This window comes from Sciurus vulgaris (genome assembly GCF_902686455.1).
Source record: "Sciurus vulgaris genome assembly, chromosome: 4".
Lineage (NCBI taxonomy): Eukaryota > Metazoa > Chordata > Mammalia > Rodentia > Sciuridae > Sciurus > Sciurus vulgaris.
In genome coordinates, this window is record NC_136464.1 from 114,996,770 (window position 1) to 115,023,004 (window position 26,235).

At 31.6% G+C, this 26,235-nt stretch overlaps 1 protein-coding gene across 13 annotated transcripts in view; it reads left to right on the forward strand.

Moving 5' to 3' along the window:
- Nucleotides 1–26,235, forward strand: part of MYCBP2 (MYC binding protein 2) — a 273,950-nt gene that overhangs the window by 64,117 nt on the left and 183,598 nt on the right. For 12 of the 13 annotated variants that reach the window (XM_079138891.1, XM_079138897.1, XM_079138894.1 and 9 more), the window contains exons 14-18: nucleotides 1,781–1,939; nucleotides 7,401–7,605; nucleotides 11,099–11,244; nucleotides 11,554–11,655; nucleotides 20,211–20,318. In XM_079138891.1, coding sequence (XP_078995017.1) covers nucleotides 1,781–1,939; nucleotides 7,401–7,605; nucleotides 11,099–11,244; nucleotides 11,554–11,655; nucleotides 20,211–20,318 — 720 coding nt within the window. The remainder of the gene's footprint in view (nucleotides 1–1,780; nucleotides 1,940–7,400; nucleotides 7,606–11,098; nucleotides 11,245–11,553; nucleotides 11,656–20,210; nucleotides 20,319–26,235) is intronic. The other variant, XM_079138901.1, reaches the window with a different exon arrangement.

The window sequence follows — 26,235 nt, forward strand, 5'->3', positions numbered from 1 at the left end:
TGGGTAACTGATAAACAAAAAGATTAAAAAGTGGATGGGAGGGCTAGAATTTGCTAAAAGTTTTTATAATTATAAACTCTAATCTCAAAAACTCATTGTATTTGTTATAGTTTCTTTCTAGCAATTAAAAATGAGTATAATGAACGAGTCATTCACTTAGGAGGATTTCAGGATTTCATGTGAGATATATACATAAAGCCTTTGAATTTTGTTGTAATAAGGAAACTCGAATTAGTAAGTTTATGATTAGAAGTTTAAGTGATCATTTCATGCTGAAAAAATGATACACATAGAACATTTATAGCAATAATTAAGTTGAGTTGTACCCAGGTGGTATGCAAGCTGGCTTAATGTGGTAATATGTGGATTTTCAGTTGGCTGCAACTGTCAGTGAATCAGACTTTTGGTCTAATACATGTGCAGTTGAGAAATAATATTCAAGCAACAGTTGTTATTTTCTAAAATCCTCTTGACTAGGACTGATGGAAAATGTTCATTTATTAAGCATATATTTTTTTGAACATGTGAGGGGTGTTGGACCACACTCATGTGGTCCCTTCCTGCCATTTTGAGGATCTGAGAAAAAACTGGGTAAGATAAAACTTAAGTATTCAAGGGATATGGTTTAATAGTTACGGACATGGACTCTGATACTGGCACCAACATGTTTTAATTGTTCAACAGTTTACTTAACCTTTTGGGGCTTTCTTTCTTTTTTTTTTTTTTTTTTTCTGGCCTTTAAAAGGGGGCTAGTGATAATACCTGCTTTATATAGTTGTTACAAAAATTGCAGGAGAGTATACTTAAGAAGTGCTTCTCACAGAGCCTGAAACATGTGAGGTCTCAAAATATGTCAGCTAGTACTGTTGATAAGAAGTACTTCTGTGAAATCTGTATAGTACATATCTTTTTCAAGTGTGATAAATACTGAAAGTAGGAATTTTTGAACTTCATTAAAAGGCATAAAATAGTGTAAAAGAAAAGGAATACCAACTTATGGAAGCTGATACTGGAGTTACTAGTGTAGAATAATTTTCCTGGCATGTTATATAAGATTAGTAATATTTGCAATTAAAATAAAATAAGTAATTTTTAAAAATTGTTTTTATTTAAAAGTACATTAGAAAAATACTTAATAGTCCTTGAATTTTATTGGTATTAGTGCTTGATAAAGATGCTTCTGTCAATGTTGATGTAACAATACTAACTAGGTAATGTGGGCAGCACTTGGATGTGACAAATATAATAAAAATAATATGTGAATATGGGAAGTTTAAGAAATAGCTGTGTAGTAGATTGTAGAAGAAAATGTTATAAATGAAAAATAATTGAAAACTATTGTTTTAGAAAATCTTATGGGTTTCTATAAAATCAATGTCATTTCAGTGTGGGGTGGCAAGTGTTTTGCTTAGTTTTACTGAGGCAGAGTAAAACAGGTAAAGTAAATTATTTACAGGTTCCTTAGTGCCTGTACCTGGAAAGTTTGAGAACTATTGATTCTTCTAAGTACTGTTGAGGCATTGTTATTTGGAGCAGGCATTCAGGAGGAAAGATAATGTAAAGATTTGTCCCAAGTCTGAATTTTAAGATCCTTTGAAACTATATTACAAAATAAATTAATTTAATGGTACCCTTCTACTCTCTTGGTCACTCATTTCCCATTTTGGTGAATTATTTTGCCCCAAAGAGTAAGTGTTCCACATTGAAGTAGTTATTTTACTAGGCTCAGAAGGACTTTTTTAAAAAAGTTGTTTTTACTAAATTTGTATCTTTTCTATAGGTTTGGTAACTGATTTGAAGGGACATTTTGTAACTCAGGTAGCTATGGGCAAAGCTCACACATGTGTTTTAATGAAGAATGGAGAAGTTTGGACATTTGGTGTAAATAATAAAGGACAGTGTGGACGAGACACTGGTGCCATGAACCAAGGAGGCAAAGGTAAGATGTTTAATTTTTGAATTAAAATTTGTGTTATCTTTTTGTCAGTATTTAGGATATATGAAGAAACTCACCCTTTTTCAGAATGATTTTGATTTCTTACTTATGAATTAAGAAAATCCCTGAATTTCTTATTTGATTATACCTATAATCAAAAGAGGGTATGACTGAAAAATTAAATATACTTTAGATATTTAATTTCCGAGCAAATGACCTGGCTTACTTAAATGGTTTTTAAAATTCTACATAGATTAATTGAGCTTCTTTGATTTGGCATTTTGATGACTAAATTGTTCTGGAACAGTGAATTTCCTAAACTCTTTGTTATTAGCTCCTTTTATACCGTGTCTTCAGTTTTAACTATTCTTGGTAAACATCTCTCTGGCAAATATTATCCCCTATTTAACAACATGTGTGATCTGTAATTTAATCTTTTCTTGACAACTAAGAATGATTTTTATGAATATTTGACCTTTTGTTGAGAAAAGGCTAACTTGTAGATGGCAACTTTATCACAGTGTTCTTTGTACCAACTCTCAGACCTCTCAAGGAAATGAGGAGGTTTTCCTTTGGTTGCCCTGCTGTTATGGGTCTGTGTGTGTGTGTGTTGCTGTGGATCAAACCCAGGGACTTGAAGATGCTTGGCAAGCACTCTACCACTGAGCTATAGCCCAGCCCCAGCTCTTGTTTTTTTTTTTTTTTTAAATGGTGTATCTATTCATTCTTGCTCTAAATTTTTATTTCTAACTGCTATTAGCATGTTCTGTACCCTTTACTCCAATTTTCGACTTTCTGTTTTTGATTTTGTACCAGGTGGAGAAAAGGACAGTACATACATATTATTAGGACTAAGCGGTGAACTGGGCTTCAAATACTAATATTTTGAGGATTAAGCTTTACATATGTTAATAAAACCTTATTGGTCTCTTTTGGGACTTGCTTGATAATAGCCTCAACTGGATCTAAGGAACCCACCATTTTATTTTATTTTTTTGGCTTTATTTACATATATATTTATATTTAAAATATATCAGTTTTTAAAAGAATGGTCTGTTAGAAGTTATTGATTTTAAAAAAGAAGAAAGAACAATTTAGAAAAAAATTGGGTTATTTCACAATGGAAATATTTTATCTTTTTGCTAAACTAGTGAATGATAGATTTGGATAATACCAAATACAAAGAAGAGAATCAGTTGTTTTCTATACATGGTACAAATATTTATATACAAATTGTTTTATAAGAATTTCTGAGCTAAACAAAATTCTTCTGAAACTCTTGTGAACATTGGCATAAATTTTCATTGCTGTTCAGTAATAATCAAAATGAAATTAAAATATTTTTCCTCAAACAGGAATCCCACCCACTCTGTAAGTAGTGAATTAGAAAGCAGATGAGTAAAGTATGACACATAAAATAAATACGGATTGCAAAGTCAAAAGGAATATATAGAGATTTTTAAAAGTTTTTAAATAGGGAAAGTATAGAAAATAATATTGAAATTAAAAAAATTGTCATTTTCTAGTAGAAAATTACAGATAAAATTCAGATGTTCTGTATTCTCCTTCCAGGCTCATTATTATATTCTGTTTCTCTCCAGAACTCACCACTCTAATGATTTGATAAGTAGGCTTTTAGACATTATCTCATTTCTCAGTCTGCCCATAGATTAGACATGGCAAAGTCAAAAACAATTAAATATATAATGAATTTATTTCTCAATTGGTAAACCTGTATTGAGTGGTTGCTCTGTTAAGTGTGTTATAGATGTAAGATATAAGATAATAAGATCCAGGTGCAGTGGCACACACCTGTAAATCCCCGCAGCCAGAGAGGCTGAGGCAGGAGAATTGCAAGTTCAAGGCCAGTGTTAGCAATTTAGCGAGGCCCTAAGCAACTCAGTGAGAACTTGTCTCTAAATAAAATACAAAAAAGTACTGGAGATGTGACTCAGAGGTTAAGTGCCCCTGGGTTCAATCCCTAGTACAAAAAAAGAAAAAAAGAAAGAAGATAATAAGATTAAGAACAAAGATCAAGTAAGTAAAATAAATCCTTGTCTTTGAAGTTCTGAAATCTAGGGGGAAAGAGACACATAAAAAATAATTACTTGATTCCCACAGATTTACTCTCCTGTACTGTGTTCCTTCATAACCTTATCAGAGTTGTGTTTTTACATGTTTTTTTTTTTATTAATATCTTTCCCACTAGATGTTAACTATCATTGTCTTTAGTGCCTATAGCAAAGGTCTACAAACTGTATTCTGATGTCTTATTTGCTTACTACCATTTTTTATGTAGTCCTCTAAGCTAAAAATGAATTTTATAATTATAAAGGGTTATTAAAAAATGGGGCATAGATTTGTATTGCCCATAGAGCCTAGATTATTTATAATCCAGCCCTTTATAAAATGTTTGTCCAGTTCCTTGGCCCATTTATTGATTGGGTTCTTTGTATTTTTGGTGTAAAGTTTGGTAAGTTCTTTATAAGTTTTGTAGATAAGTGCTGTATCTGAAGTGTGTGTGGGAAAGATTTTCTCTCACTCTGTAGGCTCTCTCTTCACATTCTTGATTATATCCTTCGCTGAGATAAAGCTTTTTAGTTTGAGTCCATCCCATTTATTGATTCTTGCTTTGATTTCTTGTGCTTTGGGAGTCTTGTTGAGGAAGTCTGATCCTAAGGCAACATGATGAAAATTCAGGCCTACTTTGTCTTCTATTAGGTGCAGGGTCTGTGGTCAAATTCCTATGTCTTTGATCCATTTTGAGTTGAGTTTTGTGCAGGGCGAGAGATAGAGGTTTAATTTCATTTTACTGTGTATGGATTTCCAGTTTGCCAGCACCATTTGTTGAACAGGCTATCTTCTCTCCATTGTATGTTTTTGGCTCCTTTGTCTAGTATGAGGTGACTATATTTATGTGGTTTTGTCTCTGTGTCTTCTATTCTGTACCATTGATCTGTCTGTCTATTTTGGTGCCAATACCATGCTGTTTTTGTTACTATTGCTCTGTAGTATAGTTTAATGTCCGGTATTGTGATACCTCCTGTTTTATTTTCTCCACTCAGGATTGTTTTGGGTATTCGAGGCCTCTTGTTCTTCCAGATGAAGTTCATGATTGCTTTCTCTATTTCTATGAGGAATGTCATTGTGATTTTAATTGGAATGCATTGAATCTGTATAGTGCCTTTGGTAGAATGGCCATTTTGACAATGTTAATTCTACCTATCCAAGAACATGGGAGGTCTTTCCATCTTTGAAGGATTTCTTCAATTTCTTTCTTTTATGTTCTGTAGTTTTCATTGTAGAGGTCTTTCACCTCTTTTGTTAGATTAATTCAATTCCCAAGTATTTTTTTTTCCCCCTGAGGCTACTGTGAATGGAGTGGTTTTCCTAATTTCTCTTTCAGAGAATTTATCACTTATGAATAGAAATGCATTAGATTTATGCGTATTGAGTTTATATCCTGCTACTTTGCTGAATTCATTTATTAGTTCTAGAAGTTTTCTAGTAGAGTTTTTTGGATCTTCTAAATATAGGATCATGTCATCAGCAAATATTGACAGCTTTGGTTCTTCTTTTCCTATTTGTATCACTTTAATTTCTTCGGTCTGTCTAATTACTCTGGCAAGTGTTTCAAGGACAATGCTGAATAGAAGTGGTGAAAGAGGGCATCCCTGTCTTGTTCCAGTTTTTAAAGGGAATGCTTTCAGTTTTTCTCCATTAAGAATGATGTTGGCTGTGGACTTAGCATAAATAGCCTTTACAACGTTATCTTACTCCAATTGGAATGGCTATTATCAAGAACACAAATAATAATAAATGTTGGCGTGGATGTGGGGAAAAAGGCACACTTTTACATTGCTGGTGGAGTTGCAAATTGGTGCAGCCACTCTGGAAAGCAGTATGGAGAATCCTAAGAAAACCTGGAATGGACCCACCTTTTGACCCAGTTATCCCACTCCTCTGTTTATACCCAAAGGACCTAAAATCAGCAAACTACAGTAACTCAGCCACATCAATGTTTATAGCAGCTCAGTTCACAATAGCTAGATTGTGAAACCAACCTAGATGCCCTTCAGCAGATGAATGGATAAAGAAACTGTGGTATATATACACAATGGAACACTATTCAGCCATAAAGAAGAAGAATATTATGGCATTTGCAAATAAATGGATGGAATTGGAGAATATCATGCTAAGTGAAATAAGCCAAGCCCAAAAAACCAAGACCAAATGTTTTCCCTGATAAGTGGAGAACGATATATAATGGGGGTGGGAGGGTGGGGAATGAGAGATTAATGGGGGAACTTTAGAATATGTAGAAGGAAATGAGAGGGAGGGGGATATGAAAAATGGTGTAATGAGACAGACATCATTACCCTATGTACATGTATGATTACACAAATGGTATGAATCTACATTGTATACAACCATAGAAATGAAATGATGTACCCATTTGTGTACAATGAATCAAAATGCAGTCTGTAAAAAATTAAAAGCTCACTAAAAAAAAATAATAATACTTTTTTGAGGAAAAAAAAGTTTGACAACACTTCCATAATGAAATCCCTGGAGTGTAGTTGATGTTCAATTTTTTAAAAATAGTTGAATGAATTATAACACAATTTAAACAGTTGCAATTGAGGTATAAACAGGCTTTGAGAAGTAGTGATTGACTAGAAAAGGTAGTAAGTACTTTTTTAAGGAAATGACTTCTGAGCAGAATTTTTGAAGGCTAAAAAAATTACCTGGTAAGGTAGGGAGAAGCATCTTATAAATAACCAAAGGTGAGGTACAGCTAACAAGAATGAGCAAAGATTCTCAGCATGAAAAGACTTATGTTTGAAAAGCAATTGAAATGTAATTCATATGGAAGAAATGAGGTTGGAGAAAATCTCTTTTTTTTTTTGGTGGTGCTGAGGATTGAACCCAAGACTTTGTGCATGTGGGGCAAGCACTCTGTCAACTGAGCTATATCCCCAACCCTTGTGATTGTTTCTTGCTCAGGAATTTTGTTCTTCTGAAGATTTGTACATTGCGAAGTCATACATATTTAAATATGTATTTTTAAAGGGTTGATTTATGACAGTGGGAGGGTGTTCTAGAGTGGGGTGATCTTGGCTTAGTGCAGTTAGGTTTTCTTTGGTCTGTTGAATAAGGGTGTTGGTAGTGAGACTGGAAAAGAGGGAATAAAGTAAAAGATATAAACGTATGATTGATAGTGAAGAGGTATGTTTGACAATAGCCTTCCATCTCTCTTTTTGCAGAAAGATAATGGGGAGAGAATTTATTAGCAGATCCTAAATTAAAATTTATTTTTATTACACTTACATTTTTGCAGTCCTTTGTATAATCGTTTGAACTGGCATGGTGTCATGTATTTTTGAAATTGGGGTATATTATGTTCAGTTTTTTAGAGATAGTCATAATCTACACAAAAATTTAAAATTGATCTGTCCAATAGGGTTTGGAGTTGAAAATATGGCAACAGCAATGGATGAAGACCTGGAAGAAGAACTAGATGAAAAAGATGAGAAATCCATGATGTGTCCTCCAGGCATGCATAAGTGGAAGCTGGAGCAGTGCATGGTATGCACTGTGTGTGGAGACTGCACGGGTTATGGAGCCAGCTGTGTTAGCAGTGGGCGTCCAGACAGAGTCCCTGGAGGGTAAGATGAGGATTCCTACTGAAGAAAATCTGCAGAAAACATTTCATTTTAAATGACTACAGAGTATATTCTGTGTTGTTTCTTAAAGGCACATTAATATATAATTATGGTTCTCATGCTTGTTTTTTATTATAATTTATAATTCAATGTCATCTTTAAGGTTGCCTTTCATTTGATTCATTTAAACCATTTTTTGTTAATACATTATAGTTAACACATAAAATTTTGGTTCATTTTGACATAATTTTACAGGCATGGAATATAATTTGCTCGAGTTCAGCCCCCAGTACTTTTTAGATTTAGTGGAATTGCTGGATTATATGATAATATATTTTTAATCTTTTGGGGAACCACCATTCTCTTTCCCACAGCTTGTACCAATTTACATTCCTAATAGTGCACAAGTGTTCTAGTTTCTCCACATCCTTACCAACACTTGTTATTTTCTGGTTTTTCTCTTTTTGATTAGTAGCCATCCTGATGGGTATGAGTTGGTTTCTCATTACAGGTTTAATATGAAATTTCCTAATAATTATGATGTTAAGCATCTTTTCATTTGCTTCTTGGCTATTTGCAGAACTTCTTTAGAGAAATATCTTTTCAAATCTTTTGCCTATTTTTGAATTGGATTGCTTATTTTGTGTTGAGTTTGAAAAGTTTTCTGTATATTCTTCATATTAATTCCTTGTCAGAGATACAATTTGCAAATAAATTGTGTCTGTAGGTTGCCTTTTTATGTTGATAACTTCTTTTTGTTTCACAAAAATTTTAATTTTCATGAAGTTCAGTTTGTCTGTTTTGTTGTTGTTGCTTATACCTTTGGTATTATAGTGAAGAAATCATTCATTTGCCTGATAATTTCTTGTAAGAGTTTTTACATTTTTAGCTCTTCTATTTTGGTGTTTGATAAATTTTGAGTTAATTTTTCTATACAGTGTTAAGATCCCGTTTCATTTTTATGTATGCAGATACCCAATTTTCCCACACTACTTGTTGAAAAGACTGTCCTTTCTCCATTTAATAGTCTTAGGAACCTTATTAAAAATTGTTTTAGGACATCAGCCCTTTATCAGAAATACAGCAAGTAGATTCTTCCAATCTTGCTTGCCTTTTGGTATTTTCTGTGGTGTCTTTGGGTTATAAAAGTTTTTAATGTTTATGAAAAAATTCATTTGAGGCTATATATGAGAGTTTATTTTTGGGCTGTCTGTTCTTCCCTTGGTCTGTGAGATTCTCTTATGGCAGGATCACGCTTTTGATTACTGTTGCCCTCTAGTAACTTTTGAAATTAGGAAGTGTGAGTAATTTGTTGTTTTTTGTCAAGTTTTTTTGACCATATAGGGTCACTAGGAATTCTGTATGAATTTTAGGATAGATTTTTTCTATTATCTTTTGATGCAAGAAGTCATGGGATTTTGATAGGAATTATACTGAATCTGCAGATGACTTGGGGTAGTGTATATATCTTAGCATTAAAGTTATTCAGTACTTGAATATGAGATACGTTTCCATTTGTTTCTGTCTTTAATGTCTTTCAGCCTTGTTTTGTAGTTTTTATTGTACAAATCTTTCACCTCCTTAAGTTCATTAAAAATATTTTATTCTTTTTGATGTTATTGTAATTTTGATGTTACTGTATGTTTGTAATTGGAATTTTTGTTGTAATTTTCTTTACAAATTGTTGATTGTCAGTGTCAAGAAGTGGAAGTGATTTTGTGTGTTGACTTTGCTAAATTTGTTTTCTAGAGCTTACTGTATATGAGATCATACTATGTTTGAACAGAGATAATGTTACTTCTTTCAAATTTGGATGCCTATTTGTTCTGGCAAGACTTTCCAATACTATATTGAATGGAAGTGTTGAAACTAAGCATCCATATCTGTTCGAGAACTTAGAGGAAAAGCAGTTTTTTATTGTTGAGTATGATGCTCACTGTGTGTTTTTCATATATGGCTTTTATTTTGTTGAGGTAGTTCCATCTATTTCTAGTATGTTAAATGTTTTTTAAAATCATAAAATATTAAATTTTATCAAATACTTTTTCTGTATTGATTGAGATAATCATATGGGATTTTTTCCCTTTTTTCTGTTAATGTGGAATATTACATCGATTTTCTTATGTTGTATTCCAGGAATGAATTGACTTTGTCATGGAATGTTTTCTAAAATGATGCTGAATTTGGTTTGTTAGTATATTATTGAGTATTTTTGCATCAATGTTCATGAAGGATATTGGTTTGTGTTTTTCATTTTTAATTTCCTTGTTGTGTCTTTGAGTTTGGTATCAGGGCACTCCTGGCCTCATAGAATGGGTAAGTGCTCTCTCCAGTCTCTTGAAAAAGTTTGAAAAGGATTAGTTTTATAAACGCTATTTTAAAAATAATGTCCTTGGACAATTCAATAGGGTATATTTTATCAAAGTTTTTGTAGTGTGTGTTAGTCATCCTCTGAATTGTCAGTAATGTTCGCTTTTAAAAGCTAAGTGTTTTGCGTGGTACTTCACTGTATCTTTCAAACTGCTGTCAGGTAGATCCTTGCTCTTGTACCTCTACAAATCTGTGTAATTATGGTTTAAATAAAACTATAAAAAGTTTTTAAGGACTGATCCAACAAGTAATATTAAAGGTATGACTTGTAGATCTACAAAATATGTGATTAAGAAGTTAGTTGTTCACTCACCCGCTAGCCAACTTCTGGGAGTATTTTTGCCTTTATTTTGTTATGAACACATGCCATGAGGTTCGCAGTTTATATGAAAGGGACAAAGAAGTAGACAAAGAACAAATAATTGGACACAGTGAGCAGAGAGAATGGCAGATGATGGCATATAAAGAAGAGGGGGGAAAAGCTAACAAGCTGGGCTCACTCACTAAAGGCCACCATCACCTCCCTTAAATTACATGGTAGATAGCAGTGCTATTTCCTTACTAGCCACTGACCCAACGAGGCTACTTAATACAAAAGCTGCTGTTTTTTCACTGAGAAACTTGTAAAAGACTGTTTTTATTAATAGTAACTTTAACAATGGCAGTATCTTTTCTTCTGTTGAAAAAAAAAATGCCTGTTAGAAGTTTAATAAACTCTTTTTAGTTTTTGTTTTTAAAAATTTATTATTAATTTTGGGGGGATAGTGAGCTTGAACTCAGAAGTGTCCTACCACTGAGCTACATCATCCCCAACTCTTGTATTTTTATTTTTATTTATTAATTTTTTTTTGAGACAGAACCTCACTAAGTTACTGAGACAGTCCTCAAATTTGCAATCCTCCTGCTTACGCCTTCTGAGTCTCTGGGATTATAGGTGTGCACCACCACAACTGGCTAAACTCTTGTTTTTAATTATTCATCTACTCATTTCTTTTCTTTAAAATTAACTTAATCTCAGAAGTGTAGAAAAGAAGTTATAGAAAAGAATTTTACGGACAGATGAAAAGATTTCATTTAAGCCTGTTTTATTGTTAAACAATTATTGTTATTGTCCTTTTTTGCATAGGATCTGTGGTTGTGGTTCTGGAGAATCTGGCTGTGCTGTATGTGGATGTTGCAAGGCTTGTGCAAGAGAGTTGGATGGTCAAGAGGCAAGACAGAGAGGGATTCTTGATGCAGTGAAAGAAATGATACCTTTAGATCTTCTTTTAGGTAATTTGATTTATTATATTGAATAACTTGTTCTCTATTCAATAATTCTGATATTTTAAGTAATTTCTATTAGATAAATGCTTAAAAATTAGGATAATAGGTAATATATGCAATATTGTTCTTTTGGTAACTGATATTATGATATTAATTGTTGAGATCCTTTTTCCTTTCTTGCTAAGAATTCTTACAGTAAAATGAACTTGTTTTAGATAATATTTTTTTAAGCTTTTACCTTCTTGAATTTTGTGTAGTCTGTTTTAGCTATTGTATAACTTGTTGTTGTTGTTATTATTTTGGTCAATCATCTAGCTGTCCCAGTACCTGGGGTTAATATTGAAGAACACCTACAGTTACGACAAGAAGAAAAACGGCAGCGTGTAATCAGAAGACATAGATTAGAAGAAGGAAGAGGTAAGATGTTGCCAGAGGAAAAAAAATGTAGAAAAACTTTCTTATTCTATATTGAGACCACTGAGGAATATAGAAAATTGTATGATTCAGTAAGAAATCACTAAAATTAGTAAAATTCTCGTCACTCATGAAAATATTCAGGGTACTTACAATTGTGTTAATAAAAATTAATTCAATAGAGCATTTGATAGAATAAGTCAACAATATTAAGAAATTATGCCATCTGCCATGTATCAGTAACTATTTCTGATGCTAATAATTTAAAAAGAACAAATTCTGAGAATATGTCTTTGAAACAGACTTTGGACTTATATATTTGACCGTGATACAAAATTCACAATTTATTTCTTTTCCTTTCTGTTTTCTTAGTCATTCATAATCATTGTCATTTGGGCATAATCCCACCATGTTTCCCATTAGTCCAATGCATAATTGTGCTTTTGAGTCTTTTTAGAAAAAAACTGACTTTGCATATATACAAAAGAATAAGATGAACAGTCTTCAGGTTTTATTTACAAAGATAGGTTTATTCTTTTTCTTCATTGTTTATGACCATTTTTTGATTCCAAAATACATTTAATATTGCTTATATATAATTGGTATTTAAATATACATCCAATAGGAAGAGATAAATACATTATTAAGGTATTGTTGCATATAGAATTTTTTTTGTAGGATTAAGACAAATTGCTTCAGAGAACTTAGTTTATTCCTCTCTTAGACACACATCTTGATTAGAAGTACTTATTATATTGCATATTAAATTCTTATTAGAAATGGCATGATATTTGATACATGAAATAAAGCTTTTACCATTTAGCCATCATTATATATTTTTTCTAGCTATTTTTAATGAAAAATGGAATAGGTAATAAAATATATAGTATACCTCATAAATTCTATTTTTAATAAATTTAAATTGTGCAACACATGCTTGGAACATGCAAATTGTTCTTTATAACATCTGATAAACAATGTTGCTTGATCAGTACAGTGACTATTTGCTGCTAAGTTTGGCTTTGTTTACATAGTCATTTCCTTTAAAATATTTTTATGAGATTAATGTATATACTGTTATTGCTTACAATATGTAAATATGTGGGAAAATTTTGCCTTAAATATTTCTTAAAGAATAGTGTATAATTTACATTTTGAGCCTTTACCACATATGATATTTATGAGGTCATTCCTTTTATGATACTAATTGTGTAAGTTTATAAATATATCTCTTTACTACGTGTTTTTTTCCTTTCTTTGGGAATATTAGGTTGAGGCATATTAATTGACCTACAAAGCCCAACAATTTCTTAGATTTCAACCAAAGTATAGCAGATCCTTATGATGACTTTCATTCACTTGCCAGATGCTATGTATCTTGTTACTCTTTTTTCCTCCCCTTTAAAAAGGTGTTCTTCTCTAGGTAGAGTAAATTTCAACATATTAGAAGTAAAGAAACATTGAATTATTCATTGGTTTATCAGCAAAACTTAGTGATTGCAGAATATTCTTTTGCCATTTATCTTAAAAGGTGTCATAAACCTTTAAAACATTATAAACTCTGACCACTTGTAAAGTTTCAAAAACTATTCCACTAGTTAAATATTTAAACAAATTAATTTTTTGTATACGACTACAAATACAGACTATGAGCATTTGGTATATTTTGCAACAAATAGATTTTTCTCTGCAGTTTTCTTATATGGAAACACTTAAGTAGAAACACTTCATGCACTTATTGATGCACAAAAATTTTGTCATGTCTTTATATTTTGGTTGATTTCTTTCTTATACATATCGCCCACTTGTGTTTGTTAAAACAGAATATATTGTAAATGTTTTTTCTTGATGAGTTGAGATCTTCATTATGAACCTCAGTTATGGCAGTTCTGCCTTTAAAGCGTATTGAATTAACCAAATTCATGTATTTGGAAACATGCTCTCCTGTTGCATAGTCACCACAGAATCATGCCAAATGCATTCCCATCTGTAATGCAGCACTATGCAGGGTGACACCTGCTTCTATATTTTGTTTATTTTGTAAAAATACTTTTACACAAGAATTTTAATTGTACATCCTTTTTAAAAGATCAAACTTCAAAACTATATTCAATGCCTTTGGACATGCTATGCCAAAGTGAAGTAAATAAGTGTTCTAATACAGCATTTTTTAATCTACTTATTCCTTTTCAGCAATCCATTAGAGTAAATTTATAAGAAAACATTTTTTATAAAACTTTGAACGTTCATACACACACATACCTATGGATGTATACATTATCACAGTGTTTTTTCCTGAGAAGTGAGTTTATAGGTGATTTTTATTTTCTTCTAAAATTTGTATTTCTAAATATTCTCCTACAAGCATATTACTTTATAAACAGAACAAAAGTTATGTTTTAAAATATAAGCCATCCTTTCTTGTATAAAATAGATCTGTTTTAAGGCATTTACACTTTTCCTTCTTTTTTTTAAAATAGTTTTATTTTAATTGAATGCAGAAATCCCTTTTAAGTACTATTTTCATTAATTTAGGGCAGTAGTTCTCAAAGTGGTCTAAAAGGAACCAGCAACACATGATCATTTGTTAGAAATGTCATTTCTGAGGTTCCACCCTAGACCTACTGAATCTAAAACTTGGAAAGTAGGGCCCAGCAGATTCTGCTTTAGAAAGCCATCCAGGTGACTGTGATGGTGCCACAGTGTGAGAACCAGGGCTCAAGGTCAGTGTTGTTCTCATTTTGTCCCGCTGACCTTCTGTATCAAAATCCTTGGACCTAGTGAATCAGATTCTAAATCTGTGGTCCTGGAAATAGATTTGAGACACATGCACAGTCTTCTAGGCTTTTCTCTGGCATGTGCTGTAGAAGGTCGTTAGTCTCAGTCTGTCATTATGAAGAACAGTAACGTCAAATTTTTAAGGTTTTAGCTGCTACACATAATTGTTTTTTGTTTTCTTGGTTTCTGAGATAACAGTTTAGTGATATATTCGTAACTGTGTTTATCAGTAAATTGGTTTCTACCTATATTAACATTTCTGAGCTTCAGAATTTGATTACATTAAATCATTTTTACTTGACTTATCTGTCGCATTGTGTTTTTCAAGTCTGTGTGCTGTTTCAAAGTTGATCAGCATTTTAGGACCCCTGGCTCTTCTGTGAAGGCCTTGCTCAGTCTGTCTCAAGTCTGTTGATGTAATCGAACTACTATTTATGACACAAGGTCTCTTAGCATGGCATGCATTATTGAAACCCCAAATGACAATGTTATTATTGCTCTTTGATACATTTAGAACTTTGTCTTTAAATTTTTGGCACTATAAATCTTCCAGATGTCATTTTTCTTAAATCTTTTTAGGTATCACTACTATTCATTTACAGATTTTAGTTCTTTGGTGTTTGTAATAATTTTCAGTTTTTTAGATTACATGAAGTTGATTGATAATTAATTCCCTGGTAACTCTGTAAGCAAAGTGCTTTTTCCTAGAAATTCTTTTTAAAAATATTTTTTTTAGTTGTAGATGGACATAATATCTTTATTTTCTTTTTTATGTGGTGCTGAGGATTGAACCCAGTGCTGCACACGTGCTAGGCAAGCGCTGTACCACTGAGCCACACCTCAGCACTGGAGGATTTCTTAAGTAGAACTCTCTAAGCTATCAGAACTAATGGATGATTATATGAATGATCTTCCCTTCATCTTTCTTTCCAGCACTCTATTGTAAGGAAAACTAAACTTTATCCTATTAGTGTCAAATCAAAATGAGATGTAGGACAAACCTATGTTCTGGCTTGTTGGAGACAGTCCCATTTTATGCCTATTGTCCAGGCAGATTTCTTAATAGTGCCCTCTTATTCTCAGTAGAGTTTCAATTGGATAAGTAACACAGCTAGCCTAGCTATAGAATTTGGTGGCTAAGAGCATAGGTTTTGAAGTTAGGCTTCAGTTCAAATCCTGACTACTTAACTTTTACCGGCCTCAGTTTCCTCAGCTTTAAAATGGGGATAACAGTGTTAATGAGGATTAGTGATATGTATGAAAATGCCTAACTGTACTAAGCCCTAAGAAAATGTTTGATGACGATGATGGTGGTGAGCTAGTTAGTAGACTTATTTTCTTTTGAGCTTATTTTCCAGCTTTGACCTTGACATAATTGCTTTTCTTAACAACATTGTGTTACAAATCACAAAATGGATTGTTACTAAGAAATGTTCACAACAACTTCTCTAGAACAAAACAGATTCTATTTTGATACAAAATTTTTTATTATATATTAATGAATTTATTATAGTCTAATTCCAAAGTGATTGTCAGGTTGACCTTTCTAGTCATTTTTTAAGCCTCTAATAACCATTAAGTTTTCTTGATTTGATGCATCAAATATAGTATGAACTGATTCCAATATGGCACAAAACTCTTGAAATTATTGTGGGAAACATTTAGAAAATATGAGTAAAAATCCATTTAATTATTCATGAGAAGATAAAATATGTGTAATTTCTTAATTTTTAACTTGTACTTTTTTGTTTAGTTATTTTTATATAATTGCACACTGTAATACATATTGGTGTCTTTTTTCCCCCTCAGTATTATATCATATGTTTTTTATGTGCTTTTTTGCAGGTGTGGTACATAAATACAGGAATTTAGATTTAAGACTTTCCACAAACCTATTCTTTAATTAAATCTCTGCTTTTATTTATTTCATTGTCATCTTCTAAGGAAGTTTTATGTATTTCTGGTTATATCACTGACTTGTTTTATGTGTTTTATTGTTACGAAATGTGCATTTATATATTTTGTTAGGGTTTTTGTTTGGGGGAGATGACCTTTCCATATTAATGAGGTTAATAGTATAATAGGTATACTTTCATATCTTACTTCATTAAGATGTAGTCATATGCAGATACCCGCATGTATGTAAAAGTTTAGGCTTGTTTATTTACAATAGTGGCATAGAGTGATATATACATTTTCAGCATGCTTTTCTCATTTTACAGTGTAACATGAATATACAACAGGTCAGTAAATTGGATCTACCACATTTTGCTTTGTAGCTGCATAACACTTCATAGTGTGATTAGACCACAGTTTATGCAACCTTTATTAATAGGCAGTCAGGTTATTTTTAATTTAATAGATATTTTACATTGTTTTTAAATATTATGAAAATTTATATTCTTAAGACCAAAGAATGGTATTTTATTTTGGAGTATCTTATTTTTCTTTTTAATTTTTGCAAAATGATGGTGAACAGTGTTTTCTCGTTGTTAACTTAAAATAGCACAAAAGAATTTTTCGTGTAAAAATCCTGCATAAAATGATGACTGTCTACTTTTCCATTGAGTGGATATATCATAGTTTTTCATTATTTTTTCTCCTATTTGGGCTTTTAATTTTTTTTATACAGTTAATAGTAATACCTTTGAGTTGAAATACTTTAAAAAATATTTTAGAGTTTTCCTTAGGATAGATTTGTATAAGTGCAGTTACTGGTTCAAAGGATGTAAATTTTTAAGGTCTTGAAATGCATCACCAGTTGCTCTCTGAAAGGCTTATTTTGTGCTACCTTTATTGTACACTTCCTTCTCACCTGCCTTTGGGGTGGTCTCCACATTTGTCTACATGAATGGTAGAAGCTTTTAAATATCTAAATCTGATCATTCCACATCCATTTTATTCACTGTAGTCCCAGTGAGAAATAAATCAACAAGTTATATTAATTCAGGCTTCTTAAATCCTAATAGTTTTGGAATATATTTATTTTTCAAAATTCCACTGCTCTTTCCTTAGCTCAGACCACCTCTTTTTTGCCCGCATTTTATACAAAAGCCCATTTCAAACTGGTCTTACTGTCCAGACTTATCTCTTTCTGAGCTTTTAGCCACCCTTTATCCAGAATGATCTTTCCTGCAGTGCAGATCTGGTTGGCAGTACTTTTCTGTTTGAAACCAAAAGGCTACTCATAGTCCTTAGGATGAATTCTGCATTCTTCTCTCTATAGCCTCATCTCTTTCTGCTCTTATTCCTGTTCCCTACCCTCTTCTCCCTCTTTTTTTCATCATGGAACCTTTGTAATACAATTAACTCCTTTTATTATGTCTTAGTTTCTGTAGTGTACCTCTAATTTCCCTACTTTGCCACCTTCAGTTGAGCTAGGTGCCCTCCCAGTGTGCTTCCTTCTGTCAAATCTGGCTCATAATTTCTTGTTTAATTGTGTGCACATCCTCCCTCCCCCAATTAGACTATATACTTCTTCTTGAAGCAGATATTGTATCTTGTTCATCAAGTGTTCCTAGGGCATAGCATGCTGCCTCAATCTGAATATGTCTTTGTTGACTAATAGAAAGCAGTTTTAGGGACTAACTTATCACTTCTACCATCAAGTTTTATGGTATCAAAAGATTTTAATTATCTGATTTTTTGTACCTCCCCATGCTAATTTTCCATAACCTATTCTGCATTCATTCCAGCTGTTTTTAAGGACTGTACAATATTGTTTAACATCTTTGTATTTTTATAAATCCTATTTCTGTTAACTGGAAGTCCTGTCTTCCTTCTCTCTTATTAAACTTTTCACATTCTTTGAAACCTCTCTGATTCACCCAAGTGAATTTGATCACTTCTTCCTTCAGCGTACAATCACAAGTTTCTTTAATAGCATTTATTCACAATATGTTGTAGTTCTTTGTTTCTTATTTATTTCCATTAGTGAGCTGAGTTCCAGTGAGATCTAGGTCTTTGTTGTTATAGCCACACTAATGTGTGTAGTGTAAAAGATAATAAAAAATGATTGGTCAAAAAATGAATTATGGAACCATGTTTGTAAGAAAAATAATTTTAGTCCTTTGAATATGAAGTATTCTAAAGATTGTTAATTTCTAGTCATGATTGCCTATAGGCCTTCTAGATATATACATCAAAAGAGAAGCTAATTATTGAATAGGTATAAGTATATTTTTATGGGGGAGAAATAATATCCCAGTCAGATCATAGAAATCAGAAAAGGGAAATACAACTTATTGTTTTTATTTTAATACCTAAATCTCTAATATTTAATATTTTGTGTAGATTGAAATACTGTTCAGAGTAATTCTTATTTTCTGCTGCCGTAAGTCAATTGAAACATAATTCATGTCAAGCACATAAGACATTTTGTTCATATTTGAAGTACATATTTGAAGTACTTTTGTTTTCTTTAAGATACGGAGCTCAATTTATATAACCTAAGCTTAAAAATAATTGGTGCTCTGTTATTGGAAAACAATATTGAATTATTTTAACATTAAATTGGTGTGTTTCCGTCTATAGAATAGCAGTTAATCATATTCTTGGTTTTTCATAGAATCAGTACTACTTTGTTTTTGTTAGTGTCTAGAAATACAGTTGAAATATGTTTCCTGTGCCCATCTTTCCTATACCTGTCTAATGAATGGTAATTTGAATTTAGACTGCTTTTCACATTTGTTACAGAATAGCTGTATCAGTTTGTTGCATCATTAGAAAATTTAATCGAAGTATGGTGATGAATGGTCATGAAGAAAACTTGTTTGATTAAAAACATTCAGTGTTTATGTACTTTCATAATTCCTTTTTCAAATACCATTAACTGTCAGAATGTTTTGATATTTGAAGGCATTTTTGAAGTTGCTAAAACTCTGTAGTTCTGTAAGAAAAAAGATGTAGCTCAAATTTTTCTTTTCAAGCAAAACATTAATAGGAAGAGTTAATTTTAAATTTTATTAAAATTAATGTGACTATTGATTTTTTCCCTTAAATATTATAAAAATAGCAGCAACTATAATCTGTGTGAGTTTGTTTCATATATATAGGTACATAGTATCACTTGAGAAAGAAATAATTTAATGAAACATGGTTAATATTCCTAAGATGTTATTTGGGTTAGATATTCCTTTTCACCACCATTGTAAAGCTCAGGTTATCCTTCCTTCTGTGTGCACAAGTAAACATACACACACACACACACATACACACACAAGATTATAGAAATGTTTTGGTTTTCTTTTTGATCATCTGGTTTCCTTAATCTCTATCACAACATGTAGAAAAGCCAGTAACGTTTTTATCTTGGTTTTGTAGCAAGACTTTTGCAGACATTAAATCTCAAGTACCTTGTTAAAACTAAAGAATTAAATTAAAAGTTAGATGGTTTCTGATATTTCAATAGGAAAGATATTTGTTTTTAATGAATAAATGGTTTATTAAATTTTAATTGTGATACTGAAAATATTTTTAAGATTATTTTCATAGAACTTTTCGATTGTCTGAGACTTAGTAATTAGTAACTACCAGTAATTTTATAGGAATAGAGGGGATTTGTATTTTATATACTGCATTTAAGATATTAACTTGTATGTGAAATGGTGACTCGTTTATGATTGGGGGCAGGGGTTGGAGTGGGGAAATTGGGAGAAAAGTACAATGTCCAAATCAGTTAAGAATAAATTTTCATGCATTTTAGTTTGACTTATTTTTGTTCGTTATAGTGTTTTCATTTTGTGAGCTTTTCTATGCACATACAAAATGTTTCTCCTCAGGCCCCCTTGTATTTGCTGGTCCTATTTTTATGAACCACCGAGAACAGGCTCTAGCCAGACTCAGATCCCATCCAGCACAGCTAAAGCATAAACGGGACAAGCACAAAGGTATTTGGTCTTCCTTATCAACTAGGTGGGATACTCTCCCAATTTCTTCCACTCATTTGAATTTTGTCTCTGGGAAAATGCACATACCTGATTCTTCTACTTTCTTCTGTCATGTTATATAGCCTGAGGAGAAAGAACATGCTGAAAGTGGTACATGAAAGTGACTGTTACTCTTCTGGTTTTGGTTGTTGTTGTTAACTTTAATAAAAAACATCTTATAGTGTATCTTCATTTCTTTTCAAATTTCATTTTAAAAGGTGAAAAAATATTGCTTGCCAATTTTAATCCTTTATTATCTGTTTTCAGATGACTGTGATGTAGCATTTTATAGTCCTTTTTTTTTTTGAGTGCTGTTTATGACTTAGAATTAACAAAATTATTAAATGTAATGAAGTGGTAAGTTAAGACTGCCATTATATTTTTCTACTGTTTTAATATTAAAGTTTACAATATACATGAATATACAAATACTGGATATTTGAGGTTTAAGTAGATAGATAGAAGTAAAGAGTGAGCCTTAATTAGATCTATCCAAGTCTGAAATGGAGTAGGAATTTATTTCTGAATTATTCTTTGAGGTCTCAGAGTTCTGGGTTAACTAAGAATATTCTGAAGGCATGCTTATTTTTGTTTTAAACAGTAAACATTAGGTCAATTAATATCAGGGATGAATTTAATGCAGATAATTTTAAAACTTATGTATAAATTGTGCCTTAAACCTCTGGCATGTAAACGAGGGACTCTTCACTGGTTAGTTCAACTTATTACAGTTGTTATCTTTAATACCTAAGATAAGTCCTGAAAAATAAAATATGAAGTTTTAAAAACACATATTCTGTATAGACAGATTAATAGTTTAATGTTTGTGTCTTATTTTTTCTTTGCTGCAAACCTTATAGTTGAATTTTTAAAAATACATATAATTTAGTATTATCATCTTTATTTTCATTTGCCTTAGTCTGTTTGCCACTCAACATAGAAAACAAAACAGACAAAACTTCCATTTTTAGTAAAAGCACAAATAGAGAGCTCAAAACTTAAGATATAGATAGTCTGCAGAAATAAAAATTGAGTGTTTATGTAATTAACCATAGTAAGATTTGTGATCATTCTATTTACTGAGTGCTCAACAATGCCATTAATACTTAAATCTAAGGAACAATATTTGGAGTTTATTTTAGTTATTGCCAGAACTTTGATATCTCATGCCACTATTAGAACATGATTGTTTCATTTGTGTTGTCCCATCAGTTACATTAAAGTGGAATTTTTCCAAAACTTTATCTGAGGTTAAATACTTATGTTTCATGAAATAGTTTTAAAATGTTAATATCTCAGAGAGAAGAATCTTTAACTTTTCTAAATATTTTAGTTAAATGCTAAGTGAAGACCCATATTACAAATTTAAAAGAAGACTTTTTCCAAGGTCATGTAATTATTAGCTGTAGAAACTATTAAACAATAGCTAACCTTACATTAATTTTGTATTAGCCACAGGGCTAATTTTTGTATACTTGTGGAAACCTCTTTGGCAGAACCTACTTTGTAGTATTACAGTGTAGGACTAGGTTTTTGTTTTTGTCTTGTTTTTCTTTTTTATTTTCTAGTTTTATAGAATAAGACTGTTTCATCTCTTTACTTTTTAAAATGAACACAGAATGTAAATAATAACATCATCTGATAACCTGTTTTACAAAGAGTATTAATTTACCACTTACTGGTTCCCATCCACACATGACCCTTTACATTCACTGTTCTGTCATTTATTCATCTCTCCATCCCCTGCTTTCATTACATATTTTCATTGTCCTTTAGTATTATTTTTCCTGTATCTCTCTTTATTTCAACCATGTCTTCCAGTTTATGCACTGAGAAGTTCACTATACTAATTTTATACTGTCTTAATTATGTTGTTGGTACAAATTGTAGGCTGATTAAAATTTTCTAGACTGTAACTTTTTTTTTGTGGGGTAAGAACTTTGGATTTATTGTTAACAGGAGTTGATCTCTAACTTGGAAGTTCGAGAGCTTCTGACCAATTGGAAAACTCAGAAAGTCATGGAATGGCAAATTTTGACTAGAGGCAAAATAGACTAGAAAACTGAATCAATGAGTAAAATTGCATGTAACACAATAAGTTACTGTAAAATGTGATGATAAGCAATATTTCAAACAGAGACCTGGGTAATATTTGTTTCAGCTATTCAAAGCCTTACATAGAAAGATTTCAGTATAGTGTGTGTAATTATGAACATCTGACTGATTCCAGTATTACTCTTGAATTCTATCTTAAAGTGACTGATGTGTAATTCGAAAGTCATACTGCTAAACACATGGGTTATGTTACACCTATTTTCTGTTCGGAGGTGGTATGGTGTAATTAAATATTATAGCATTTGGAATTAGGAGTCAGCTTTTTAAAATAATTTTTTTTAGTTGTAGATGAAAACACTACCTTTGTTTTATTTATTCATTTTTATGTGGTACTGAGAATCAAACCCAGTGTCTCACCCATGCTAGGCAAGTGCTCTACCACTGAGCCACAACCCCAGCCCCTAGGATTCAGCTTTGATCCTAAATTTGTCATTTGTAAGAACCACATGGCTGGTCATAAATTTGTTAGTCTCTTTAAGTTCAGTTTCTTTATGAAAGTAATGATAATCCATAACTGTTGCTGTGAAAATTACTTTACATAAACATACACCTATACGTACATATATTTGCTTAAACTTAGCCTTTGCACATGGAAATCCTGTATGAATATTGACTTTAATTCATTAAATTGAGTTCTTTGCTTTCTCTTTTAGAATTTTCCTGAGGGTACAAAATTTGCAATTTCATTAAATTTTAGTTAGTTTATATTTAAAAGATTTAAGGTGTCAACTGTTTGGTGATGGAAAAATGTATGAACCTCATATATGTTTATACTCCAAATTTGCGCTACCATTTATTAACTTTGGTTACTTGACCTCTTGAACAACTTAGTTTAGTCACAACCCCTATAGTCTTAGTTTTCTTACTTGTAATATAGTAAAACAATACCTATATTATTGGATTGCTGAATTAATTAAAGAAAGCAACAATAGTGAATATTGTTTACTTCTCATACTTTATTGCAGTTAATCCTCATAAGAACCTTATGAGGTGTGTACCATTGTTGCTGTTTTATAGGTGGGAAAACTAAGACTTAAACAGTCCATTGTCCAGTGTCATGGCACTAGCAAATGGTGGAGCCAGGATTCTAATCTAATTCCTAAGGCTCTAGAACCCACAAAAATTTAGTAAATTTTTATAGTGTTTACCACAGAGCAAGTACTTAGTGAATTGCATCTGCTTCTGCTTTTTACCATTTTAAATGCTCAGTGTGTTCTCTGGTAGTTTTTATGGTATGTATGACTGAGATTACCCCAACCCATGTAGCTTTACATAAAAATTAAAATTTAAAGTGCTTTAGATACTGATTTTTTTTCTTCTTTTGTGTACAAAAGTATGTCTAAATAATACACAATATTTTAGATATGTATTTGCCAAAATTTTATAGCTGTTTTAGTGTTAATATCACATGATATATACCTGTGAATATATTTATTAAGGAAAACACAGATAATGTTCATACTGAAATGGCCAGTTACATGACTGTTATATAGATTGTTTTTCCTACAAACCTGAGATTAAGTCTTCTTGCTGCTTATTAACACTTTCTGAATAATGAGCTTGAACAAAACTAATCTTGCTGAATTTCACTAGTTGATTCTTGAATTTGTACTCAATTTTTTGGTTACTTATTAAGTAGCTTTTTTCTTTGTCCAACTTTTATATATTTCTCAATTATTAGTATTATATGTGATTTTTGACATCAAATATATGTATTTGATATAACATATATATGATATATATACATATATGTAACATTTTAAATATATATTTAAATTCTGATACTACTGCTGCTGCTAATCAAGAATCTCATCCCCCTTTTTTAACTTATATTTTCATCATCTATAATAATTGAGAAATTATTTTATATAGATACAGGTTGTTTAGATGAGCTTTAACAAAATGGTTCTTATTGAGTTTTAGCCTCTAAATAATAGCAATTACTCTTTTAGTCATTATGGTTTTATTCAGTAAATTGCTAGGTTTCCCCCTTCTCCCTTTCCCTTCCCTGATGCTATGCCTCTATTGTGGGATTTGTGTCTCCATTTTTGTCTCCAAATTAAGAGTGGGGAAAAATGCTAAAAAGGTAGAAACGTCTAACCATACATCAGTTCATGCACATAAAGTGGAATGATGCTTGAAGTGTTTAATGTAGTTAAGTCTACAAAATCATGTGAACACAAACTTATTTTTCTTGTTAAGTCAGATTTGGTTTTAATAATTAGACGTTTTTACCAGTTCAGAGAAAGCTATAAATTTCTTTAAATCTGATATGTAATTTAAATAGTCTTTGGAAGGTATATATTTCTTTTTGTGTAAGATGTTACCTGTGGTAAACATTCCACTATCTTTCCAAGATGAGGAAGCTTTGAACTAACTAACAGTATGTTTCATTTGGAATGAAACTAAATGTTGTGATTTTTTTTATTAGCCTGTCTATTCTTTGATTTAATTTGGCAAACCCACATTAGATAATTTAGCAGAAGAGGAAGGATATTCTTTATCCTACTATAGTAAAACCTCTCACTAATTCAGAATTTATGATACTTCAGATGCAGTATTTGTGATCTTTTTTTGAGTAAAAAATTCAAAGTAATTTCTTCCTCTGAATTTTCAGGGTCATACTTTTAAGGGGAAACCTGTCTAAAATCACTAGCTTTTCAAACCAAGGGCTCAAGAAATGAAGGATTCCTTCAACGTGCCTTCAACCTCTGGGTCCAGCAGTTAATTCTTGTATGTTAAAGGACTTTTATGTTTATGGTACATTTTAATGTAATGTTGGCCTATTTTGAAGTATAGTATAGGTAAACACATTTATTGTAGCTTTTAGTTTGATCTATCATCTGTACTGCTTGAAAGTAACAAAACTGAATTTTTACTTAAATGTTCTATGATTAATAGTTTTTGGCAGGTCACATGGGCCTACCAATTATGTCATTCCGAATTAGTGAGGTTTTACTGTCCTAGTGTTATAAAGAGTTTAAAGCTTTTTGAAATGATAATCATTTAGTTATAGAAAGGTCATAATTTAGGTCAAATTTGTCTTACCTGAATATTACTGAAAATAAGGTTAAAAGAGGATAAAATGAAAACATATTGATTTGGTGTTGTTCTGTTTAGCATTCTAAAATGGGTAATAAAGTAAAAGTGTGTATCAATAGTTTCACATATGTATCTGCATATTACATACACTTGTTTAGAATTGCTATGTCACAGGAGAGTGTTTTAGACTAGCTGACCTTTCGAAATTCCTTCCAGATTTTTTTTTTATTCTGCGTGCAAGGAATTTGAATCTCAATGACATAAAGGTCATATTTTAGTACTATTACCATATAGTTTTTTTTTTTTTTTAATTAGGAAAAGCAAGTTGTAGCTTGTATTTACACATTCCAAACCAAAGTTTTTATATTCTGGAATGTGATTTTTGATGCATGGTTAGAATGCCAGAAAACTTAAAGTCAGAGTAATTGCAGTGGTGGAGAAAAGGCCTAAAGCAGGCTAAGTAGAGGACATTGTGAAAAGAATAGTGGAGGAGGAAAGCAATGAAAACAGAAAGGTTTTGTTGAGGGTAGAAGTTGGGGGCAGAAAAAAGACCACAAAGCAGAATGGCTGGGGGCTACGATGGGACAGGAGATATGAATGAGAGTAGACCATGAAATACAGTCATTGAACAAAGCTTTCTCATTTTTGTACATTTTTCGAAGTGCAGTTGAGTTTAGCAGTACTAGACAATGTAGCCTTTTTGAGATCTGTTTGGGAAAAC